We start from the raw sequence: 11,525 nt of genomic DNA, 5'->3' as shown, positions 1-11,525 counted from the left end.
TTTGACTTTCATGAGTCCTCTCCAAAAATGCGAGTCAGTCGGCCTAACCGTTACCTGAGACAAGGTTCTAGAATGAAGGTACTTGCTACGAAGGATCTGTGCCCACATGGCGTCAGTCCCAGAGGCAAGCTTCCAGAGCCACTTGCTGAGAAGGCATCTGTTCTTAACCTCAAGATTCTCAATACCAAGCCCTCCTTGGTCTTTCGGTCGACAGATAATATCCCATTTAGCTAGCCTGTATTTCCTTTTAAGTTCATCACCCTGCCAGAAGAAACGTGATCTATAGAAGTCCAGTCTTTTCCTCACACCCACTGGGACCTCAAAGAACGATAAGAGAAACATAGGCATACTCGTGAGCACCGAGTTAATCAAGATTAGTCGGCCTCCGTATGACATGAGTTTACCCTTCCAGCAACTCAGTTTCTTCTCAAATCGGTCCTCAATACACTTCCACTCTCTGTTTGTCAGCCTTCGATGGTGAATGGGAATACCAAGATAAGAGAATGGCAAGCTCCCCAACTCACATCCAAACAATTGTCTATAAGACTCCTATTCGTCATTAGCTCTACCAAAGCAGAACAGCTCGCTCTTATGAAAGTTAATCTTTAACCCAGATAATTGTTCGAATAGGCATAACAACAGCTTCATATTTCTCGCCTTGGCCAAATCGTGCTCCATAAAGATGATTGTATCATCTGCGTATTGAAGGATGGATACACCTCCATCAACAAGATGAGGAACCAAACCACCCACTTGACCATTGTCCTTAGCCCTTCCTATCAAGATTGCTAACATATCCACCACAATGTTAAACAGGATAGGGGATATCTTGGTAATGTGTGGCAATATCATGTTCAAATGGTGTGCACCTTGGAGTTGAGTAGGGCTTGACATGTGGCTTTGATAGGTCAGAATTCCTATATATTAGAGAGGCCAATGGCAACATTTGGGCTCAATGTTGTTAATTAGGCTAGAAGTTTTGATTCTATGAAAACAAACGCAAAAGATGTGGCAAACTGTTATAAGTTGCACTCTATATGTAAGTGCAGACCTCCTGGCCGGCCACACATAACTGCACGTATTTAAAGTTGCTTGGAGGAAGAACAGAGAGTACACAAAATTCAAAGTTGTTCCTGTAATTTCAGGACCACTTTGATAGTACATACCCTCGCATGCATACACGTTTCTTTCATATAGATGAACTTTGAACGTTTCCTAACATATACAAGGAGAACTACATGATATGTATGTTTATGCGGTGACTTTATGTTTGGTAGGTAAAAGAAAATTTTGATCTTATACGTGTTGTGGCGTGTTGTTGGGTGGCGTGGCAGATGCGGCAAGGACAACGTTGCGCCTACCACGTTCCGAGCGGGAGTTCTCGGCAAACTTTTGACCTGCGATATGGAGACCCTTGCTTTTCTCCTCCTCCGACCACTCGGAGGCGTAGTACTCTTCCTCTGTGGCATCGGCGTTGGCTGGGAAGAACATGGAGCCCCACTGTGGGAAGTGCACAAGAGCGACAGGCAGCGTACAAGCCATGATCATGATGCCCATGTACTCGAGACCCCTCCCAGTGGAGTATTGCGATGATGTGAAGAATAGAAGTTGTGTGAGCCCCGCGCCCACATTGCCACCAGCGCCAGTGAGCCCAGAGATGATCCCAAGGGAACGTCTGGAAACGAATGGCGCGACACCGAATACAGCGCCACATGCAGCCTGGGCGCATATGGAGAAGAGGACCATGGCAGTCACCGAGGCGGGGAGGGCCGAGGCGCGACCGAGCCAGATGCAAAAGGCCCCGCCAGCTGTCTGGAGGATCCAGATGTTCCAAAGGCGAGCACGCATACCAAAGTAGCGAGCGCCAAGGTCGGAGAGGTATCCTCCCATAGGACGCGCAACGATGTTGGCCATGCCGAAGCAAGCAGCGATGGTGCCGGCGGCGCGAAGGTCTAGGTGGAAGTGGTCGTAGTAGTACTCGGCGATGACATTGTCAGTGGTGAGCTCGACACCCATGCAGTAGCCATAGAGGAGGACAAAGATCCATGTCCGGTAGTTGGTGACGGCTCCCCAAAGGACCTTGGAGAACTTGTCCTTGGCCATGTCTCCCTTTTTCTGGAGGCTCGCAAGGTTGCCGTCAGGGAGGTCTTGCCCCATGGTGAGGACGAGCAGGCCCATCACGATGTGCATCATTCCCGGCACAAAGTAGGCGATACGCCATGCCACAAAGGGTGTTGCACCACACTTTTGGATGGCATGGAAGACGAGGGGCATGATGAGCTGCGTGGCGCCGCCACCCATGTTGCCCCACCCGGCCGCGAGGCCATTCACCGTGCCGATGATTTTACTGTTAAACATGGTGCTCATCCAGTACTGGCACGACACGAATGTGGCGAGGGAGAAGCCGATGAGGAAGCGGACTGCGATGTAGCCCGACGCGTCATCAATGACGGCCATGCAGAAGACCGTGGGAGCCGAGAGCATGACCAAGAAGGCGCAGCCGTACCGCGGCCCAAGAAGGTCGCAGATGGCGCCCATGGCCAGCCTGGAGAAGATAGACCCTGACACGGACGCCACTCCGGCATTGCCGATGTCGGCCTTGGCGAGGTTGAGGTTGTCACGGATGATTGGCACCAACGGAGCCGCAGCGAAGGTGGAGACGAAGCAGGTGAAGAAGGAAATCCACGAGAGGTGGAAGGTGCGCATGTGTGGGTTGGCGAAGGAGAAGAGCCTGAAGGACTTGGCCTTGTGCTCCGAGTCCACGGGCAGCGTGAACTTGCTCGCCGCCGTGTCACCATGAGCGCTGGCCTCCACCTCCATTTCTGCCTCTCCTCTCCTTACCGAGCTGGGCTTCTTCTCTGCTAGCTCCTTGGAGCTAAGCTTAACTACTTGCAGTGGCCGGCAACTATTAGGAGTTGCTAATGGTTGTGTTGTTTGGTGCTTTGGATCCCGGATCGATTGGGTATTTATAGTAGGATACAAAGCAGGAGTTGACATTGGGAATTTGTGATCAAGATGCATCTTCTTTTTTTAGGGGTGATCAAGATGCATCTCTCTTGGTTAGCGTTGAAGGGTAAGACAGACAGGCAGAAGAATGTATTATTGCATCTGACGGAATCATGGCAGCAGCAGCTGGGATTAAACAACGGGCGTGCAACGCAGTCGAGAGAGGGATTAATTAGCACGATTAACCTCGTCGCCGCGTGCATCTCAGCGCCCTCGCCCCCTGGAATGGACCAAGGATCAGATCAGAATATGCACTGTCCAGGTCTCGATCTGCCTGCCTGCTGGCGACTACCCGACCTGCAGCTGGGCAAACTTGTTGCAAATTTTCGGTTTTCTTGCAGTCTCAGTTCAGATCTCCTCTTAACTACCACTCTCTGCAACAGCAACTCTGCAAGATTCCTTGCATGTGCTCTCTCTCTCTCTGTTTCTGGCAATCGCATGTGCTCTGTGTTGCTAGCTTAGCTGCAGCTTAATCAATTTAACTGCTGTGGATTAATACTACTACCCGCCAATGCAGACGAAATGATTATTTCGGTTGTAGTACAACTTCGAGGGCACAGGTCGGCCACAGCACGGAGTACAAGCACCTCAAGGAAGCACCCATCGCGTACGTACATGCACACGGTTTCAGTTTGTTTCGTGCAACTTTTGCTGCGATCCAACGGCCACGGCGACGAGCCTACGACCATGGTGGCAGTGGCATACGTACACACACATTGCATGCGGTCTTCCTCAAAACCAAAGGGTGTGTACATTGCACGCAGTCGATGCGCGCTCTGACTTTTGCAACACACGCACACACTTGGCTCGCAACTATGTCAACCTTGACACTGACAGCACATACATACTTAGAAGGGGACAGGGAGTGACCTCACGTACATCTTTCAATTTCCCTTGTTGCACGCCTCTTGCCACAGTAATTAATTCGCACCAAGGGTAGAACTGAAGGAAATATGCCCTAGAGGCAATAATGAAGTTATTATTTATTTCCTTATATCATGATAAATGTTTATTATTCATGCTAGAATTGTACTAACCGGAAACATAATACATGTGTGAATACATAGACAAACATAATGTCACTAGTATGCCTCTACTTGACTAGCTCGTTAATCGAAGATGGTTATGTTTCCTAATCATAAACAAAAGAGTTGTTATTTGATTAACGGGATCATATCATTAGAAGAATGATGTGATTGACATGACCCATTCCAATAGCTTAGCACCCGATCGTTTAGTATGTTGCTATTGCTTTCTTCATGACTTATACATGTTCCTATGACTATGAGATTATGCAACTCCCGTTTGCCGGAGGAACACTTTGTGTGCTACCAAACGTCACAACGTAACTGGGTGATTATAAAGGAGCTCTACAGGTGTCTCCAAAGATACATGTTGGGTTGGCGTATTTCGAGATTAGGATTTGTCACTCTGATTGTCGGAGAGGTATCTCTGGGCCCTCTCGGCAATGCACATCACATAAGCCTTGCAAGCATTGCAACTAATGAGTTAGTTGTAAGATGATGTATTACGGAACGAGTAAAGTGACTTGCCGGTAACGAGATTGAACTTGGCATTCAGATACCGACGATCGAATCTCGGGCAAGTAACATACCGATGACAAAGGGAACACCGTATGTTTTTATGCGGTCTGACCGATAAAGATCTTCGTAGAATATGTGGGAGCCAATATGAGCATCCAGGTTCTGCTATTGGTTATTGACTGGAGACGTGTCTCGGTCATGTCTACATTGTTCTCGAACCCGTAGGGTCCGCACGCTTAAGGTTTCGATGACAGTTATATTATGAGTTTATGAGTTTTGATGTACCGAAGGAGTTCGGAGTCCCGGATGAGATCGGGGACATGATGAGGAGTCTCGAAATGGTCGAGACATAAAGATCGATATATTGGACGACTATATTCGGACATCGGAAAGGTTCCGAGTGATTCGGGTATTTTCGGAGGTACCAGGGAGTTACGGGAATACGACGAAGAAGCAATGGGCCTTAATGGGCCTTAGTGGGAAGGACTAGGAGGTGGCGCGCGCGCCTCCCAAGCCCAGTCCGAATTGGACAAGGGGTTTGGGGCGCGGCCCCTCTCTCCCTTCCTTCCCCTCTTCCCCCCTTTCCCCCCTTCTCCTAGTTGGACTAGGAAAGGAGGAAACCTACTCCAACTAGGAGTAGGAATCCTACTCCCCTGGCGCGCCCCTCCTAGGGCCGGCCTCCTCCCCCCTTGCTCCTTTATATACGGGGGCAGGGGGGCACCTCTAGACACACAAGTTGATCTTCGTGATCGTTCTCTTAGCCGTGTGCGGTGCCCCCCTCCACCATACTCCTCGATAATATTGTAGCGGTGCTTAGGCGAAGCCCTGTGATGGTAGAACATCAAGATCGTCACCACGCCGTCGTGCTGACGGAACTCTTCCCCGATACTTTGCTGGATCGGAGTCCGGGGATCGTCATCGAGCTGAACGTGTGCTAGAACTCGGAGGTGCCGTAGTTTCGGTGCTTGATCGGTCGGGCCGTGAAGACGTACGACTACATCAACCGCGTTGTCATAACGCTTCCGCTGTCGGTCTACGAGGGTACATAGACAACACTCTCCCCTCTCATTGCTATGCATCACCATGATCTTGCGTGTGCGTAGGATTTTTTTTGAAATTACTACGTTCCCCAACAAGAACTACACTTGATGGTAACATCTGTCACAAGTCACAACCCTAAACGTGAGTGATGCATCCTCCACTCGCTGACTCGCGCCTATGATGCCTCTGTGATGGGGCACCGACACCACCCATTGGGTCATGGTTAATCCATGGCGCCACTGGATGCGTTGGTAGTGGGCCCGCACGAGCGATCGGGCCCACCTGTGGCTGTCGCGAACCAAGTTGCCACCCCATGCGTTGAGATCTTCCTCGACAGGATAAGAACACCGCACGCCACCACGACTTCCTCACCTCCGGCCACCGTAGCCACACGCAATACGACCAACACCAGGAAGAGATCACCCACCACTATTTGGTCATGATGTCCAACGCCGCCACGGTGCAAGTCGAAGGTATGTGGAAGGACGAATCTCGGCGGGGTTGGTTGGTGGCGGCACTAGGGTTCACCCCTAGCGTCGCATAGGGAGCAACACGGGGATGCGAAGCTAGTTATCGCCTAGACTTGTCTCATACCGTGCAACATCTTATCATTTCAGATCACTAGCTAGTAGAGCTTCCACAAGCTATTACAGACATTGCTTCTTCATTTCAAGTTTTAAACTTCAGTTCTCTCTTTTGATTAGGAAAGTTTCCTTTTCCATGATGGATCTACTCATCAGGATTAATGTATATCATTATTTGTTTGGTGCTTGGTTTTGTTTATGCAGTGCAGCTTTTGTTTAATGCTTAGTTAAAACCAGCGGCCTAAGTCTAACCAAGATATTCATATTAATGAGATATATATGGTTCGAGAGACTCATAGCATGTCTGTCCCTTTGAACTTATCGGGGTTGTCATACTATTCCTATAGTCTATATGATAATAACCTATATATGTATGTAATGTATGATTGTGATCGTTCGTTGTTAAGTGCATTACATGATTGATTATATGAAGCAAATTGACTCTCTACACAACTGGTTGCTACTATATTTGGCCAATCACAAGGCGGTGGTTGGTGTTGCTAAGTACGAAACCGTCCAAACAGTTGAAGATGTTGCTGCACAAGACATTGGATGGCTAGCCACCTACACATGTATGCAAAGAGTACGGTGAATGTCCTTGTGCAGGTTGCGTGACCGTTATCCAAGTATATTTGTAGTAGTCGTGACAGAAATAATAAGTGAACTGAATGAACTGAAGATACAATTTTAAGTTATTAACTGCAATCTTCGGTGCTACCTTCTTTCTTCCAAGGGATGGGGTTGATAACTAAAGCAGAACTAGCTGTAAGAAACAAGCTGAATACTGGATGTGAATCAGTATGGAGAAAGAACTGAATTTAAATGTTAGATACTACTGGATGTGGATACTCTTTTCTTTTGCAACATGTAGATACTTAAATCTTTCTAACTGGAAGTTATAAACTATACAAACATAAACAGCTGTGCCACAACACAATGCTGGTTTCTGAAAGGGCACACCTAATAGCACCAGGCAGAGGGACAGGTCTGTACCTAAACAAATGTGTAACCAGAACACAAAACTGAATTTATATACAACAGAATCATGGGGGGCTAGTATATACTCCCTCCGTCCCAAAATTCTTGTCTTAGATTTTTCTAATTACGGATGTATCTAGTTACGTTTTAGTGTTAGATACATCCGTATCTAGACAAATCTAAGACAAGAATTTTCGGACGGAGGGAGTAATAATAACTTACTTTTGTGTTCCAAGAAAAGTGGTCATTGCAATGTTAACCTAAATCACATATACAATTTTGACCTGACGCATCAATCGAAACACCCACTTCTTCAGACAAAAATTAATGTTTAATAGTCTGAACTGGTCATTATGAACCTCAAACCACTTGCAGCGTCCATCATTTCAAAGTCAGAAAAATATACTCATGCTTAATGTGGTAATTCAGAATCACCATATTATGCTTCAGTGGAACAGAAAATTTACATCAGACTAATTTGTTTTTCTTTTACTTGAGAGATAGTTAGCTGTAACTTCTGCATAAACATAATTCTAATCCATGTGAAAAAGACTCCCTCCATCCCAAAATAAGTGTCTCAACTTTAGAGACACTTATTTGGGACGGAGGGAGTATCAAGCTATCTTAACCATTAATATCTTAACCATTAATTTTGCTCAAGTAAAACTCTCTTAAGAAAAGTTTATGAATCTTAACAGCAGGGTGATTTTTTCGTACTGATACCCATCTTATCTGAATATGTACTATACATCACCTAGGTATATATTCTGTGTTCGCTGAATATATACCATTTCTCATCTTGTCGGTCATCAGCTGCAGTTTGCAGCTTTTAGACAATACAAGTAGTTGCTGCAATTTTCTCTTCTTTTTCAGATCGAAATGGCTATGATCTTTCATGTGTTCAAACAGGAAAAATGTTTGTATATAATGGCATGGTAACAGCAGCGGGGATTGTTACCCCTGTTGTTCATTAAACACAGCCAGAACACATATACATCACAAATCACAACAATTTGCCACTCTTTAGGTTATAGAATGGGCAACCAGTAGAAGGTCTCGGTGTCTCTAAGTCTAACCTAAATATAAAACAATGTTAGTACTAATTGACATACAGTGGAACCTAAAAGACAAGGAAATGTAAATGAACATGCATGATAGATAAATTTTGGCATGAAAGCAGATCATACTGATACATTTCAGTGGAAAACAACACAACAATATTCTTCTGTTTTCTGGTTTCATGGGTGCTGGTTTCAACAAAAAATTAGTCCACCCACACATCCAGTTTCCATGATCTTCAATGCAAGTCGGAATCACATATATATCCATAAACTTCTCATTTACAGAGATCTCCTCTAAGGAATGACAACATCAACATATATGGGGGTTCAGGAAACAAATTATCAGTTTCATAGGGAGTTATCAGTTTCATAGAGGGCAGGCCTGGCGCAGTGGTGAAGTCCTCCCCACTTGTGCCAAGAGGTCCTGGGTTCGAACCAGCCTCTCTGCATTGCACTTTGCAGGGGTAAGACTAGGTTCCTATAATCCCTCCCCAGACCCCACCTTGTGTGGGAGCTTCTATGCACTGGGTCTGTCCTTTATAGGGAGTTAGCATTTAGCAACAGACATACTACAGAAAACAGCCAACATCATGTAAGGCAAAGAACACTGAAACAGGAAGTAACAGCTTACACGCAGGGTGATAACTTTGTTGCGCCATACACTGTAACCAATTTCCATAGCCGTTTTTTGTTCATATGAATCTGAAATTAGCTGGCACTTCCCCTTTGCAAGCTGCTGCATAGTCTTCAGCGAGGTGTGGTGCGTCTTCCTTGTGAGGGCATATGAGCTTCTCCACAAATGCCTTCTCAGTCATCTTGACCGCGGAATATAAGCTCAGGTCACGATCTAGCAGTCCGTTTTGCTTGAGAAACTTGATAACATAGTAGCGGGGTCTGAGTCGGCCCTCCATGCTATATGAAAGTATGTCCGATCGATGAGCAATGTACACGGGTTCCAGCCCCACCTCAAAGAACAGGAACTCGGACCTGTGGTTCAGAGATTCCTTTGAATTCCTCAGCACACTCGGAAACTTGCGCACAGCAATGCTCACTTGAGCATCAGACCACCTGAACGTATTCTTCAAGTAGTCCAATTTGGCGGCGACCTTGTCCTCGCTGAGAAACGCGACAGCCTGCAGCGCTTGCCTAAACATCCCAGAGCCACGCGGCACGCCTAATCTTTCAGCACATGCCACCATCGCACGGACGCGCTCCCGGTTGGTGGTCAGCATCCTCGGCACAGGGACACACAGCTTGGCAATATCACAATCACCTAGCCCGCACTCCCTGAGGAACACAACATTGAGCTTGACAACCTTGTCGAGGTCGGATGACAGAAGGTGGGATCCTCCCCGCTTGAGCAGCCGGAGGAAGTTGTGGAAGGAGCCCAAGAGGGGCAGGTAGTAGTGCAGCTTGGAGACTACGGATCTGCAGCGGAAGCCGCTGTGGGCGAGCGAGACGAGGCGGGCGATGTCGGAAGGCGACAGGCCGAGGCCGGTGAGCCCATCGACCACCGGAGCCAGGGTTTTGTCCACTTTGGCGCATAGGATCTGCGGGTCCTTGGCGACAACCGGGGCGACGTCGGCGCCGGAGAGGCCGACGCCGGCGAGGAAGGCGAGGACGGCGTCGGGGTTGGCGGGGGACTTGAGGTGGGAGAGCTTGGTGGAGGCCTTGAGGGCTTGAGGTCGGGTGAGGCCGCAGGTGTCGACGAGGTAGTCCTCCACGGCGAAGCCACTGGGATTTGGGGAAATGTGGGGCGCGGCGGCGGAGAGGAGACGGCGGAGTGGGAAGATGGCATAGGTGGGGGTGGAAGGTGAAGAGAGGAGACGGGAAACGAAGCACTCTCGGAGGCGGAGCATGGCGCAGCCGACGGCGGCGAGAACAACGGCGCCGGCGGCGATGCAGAGAGAGAGAGATCTCCGATGGATTGCAATGGCAGCTCTGCCTCTGCTCTAATGGACTCTAATGGACTTTTTTTCTCAGTGTGCGTGGGCTCTAATGGACTTTTTTTCTCTGTGTGCGTGGGCTCTAATGGACCGGGTTTTTGATACACCTACCCAATAACAGATGTTCATTTTTCTCATCCATTTTTCTTCCCTTGTTTTAAGAAAAATCTATTTCCTTCCCTTTTCATGGTTATATTTTTATTTACTTTCTCTACTATGTCTCCTCCACATTTTTTAATTATTCGTATTCGTATCATATATTTTGTTGCATATTTTGTTTTATTTTTATGTATTTCCATTTTTGAATTTTCACTATAAACAAATGTGTGGTACTACCTATTTCCTTTGACGCTGCTTATAAAAATGGAGACAAACTTGGCATCTAATGGAAATTCTGTTTTCAAAATTGTTATTTTCTTAATTTCAAAAAATATGTTTCATGGAATAGTTTAGTCATTTATATATAATATTTATAATCTGATGAAATAATTTTTACAACCATACTAATAAACATTAAAAAAATTCATAGACAATGAATATATCTTAATAAATACAATTATCTTTTTTATTTTGCATTAATTCTAAAGATATAGAATACTTTTCACTAACAAATACTTTCTTCTTGGTATTAATTTTTTATAATGTGAGAAAAAAGGGTTGTATGAATTTTTTTTGTTGTCTGATGATATAATTATTAGAGTGTAGTGAAGATTGTACTGTTTGATATACATAAGGAAAATAATAGATAATGCCATAGACTATTGTTTTGACGGCTCCGAACGATGCGCTTGAGCCGTCGAATCATCAAAGTATCCAAAGACAAGCAGAGAGCCGACTAGCTAGAATGCTAGACATGGAGGACATTGTATGACAAAATACAAACTAGGTGTGACGGAACATCCAAAATCAGCTTACAGACCCGAAAATGAGGCCCCTTCTTCAGCAGTTCAGAGCAGCGCTCGCTGATGGTCAGGCATCACTGGGTCACACCATCCATACAGCAAGTCTGAAGTCTAGTCAGAGCCAGCGGTTGGTAGTTTGACTTGAGCAGTTGCTGCAGGGTGATGACAAAGATCATGGCTTAGCTAACAATTGCAAGGAACAAGACAATAGTGTCAACTAACCTTAGTTTTTTTTAAATGGCGACACTTATTTTGGATCAGAGGGAGTATTCAGTATTGTATGTTTCATTCCGTGGTGCTATGTTTCGTTCCGCATTTTTACATGTCTAAAAAAAGTTGCATACATGTTTTATTTGACATACATGTGAACTTTATTACTCCCTCTGATCCAAAAAAAGTGTCGTGCCTCTAGCTGAGAATTGGACCAAAGTCATGACACTTTTTTTTGGATCGGAGGGACATC

At 46.3% G+C, this 11,525-nt stretch overlaps 2 protein-coding genes across 2 annotated transcripts; both read right to left on the bottom strand.

The window, feature by feature from the left end:
- Window positions 1-915: 915 nt before the first annotated feature.
- On the bottom strand, window positions 916-2,922 carry LOC119319432 (high-affinity nitrate transporter 2.1-like). Its single transcript, XM_037593913.1, has one exon. The coding sequence runs from the start codon at window positions 2,818-2,820 to the stop codon at window positions 1,297-1,299; it is 1,524 nt and encodes a 507-aa protein (XP_037449810.1). The 5' UTR covers window positions 2,821-2,922; the 3' UTR covers window positions 916-1,296.
- A 5,527-nt stretch (window positions 2,923-8,449) lies between these two features.
- LOC119314249 lies at window positions 8,450-10,154 on the bottom strand. Its single transcript, XM_037588996.1, has one exon. It carries the CDS (start codon window positions 10,071-10,073, stop codon window positions 8,907-8,909), a length of 1,167 nt encoding a protein of 388 aa, XP_037444893.1. The 5' UTR covers window positions 10,074-10,154; the 3' UTR covers window positions 8,450-8,906.
- Between the last annotated feature and the right edge of the window lie 1,371 nt (window positions 10,155-11,525).

The sequence above is a fragment of the Triticum dicoccoides genome, chromosome 6A (assembly GCF_002162155.2).
Source record: "Triticum dicoccoides isolate Atlit2015 ecotype Zavitan chromosome 6A, WEW_v2.0, whole genome shotgun sequence".
NCBI classification, from domain to species: Eukaryota; Viridiplantae; Streptophyta; class Magnoliopsida; order Poales; family Poaceae; genus Triticum; species Triticum dicoccoides.
This window is presented reverse-complemented; position numbering and strand designations above follow the sequence as displayed.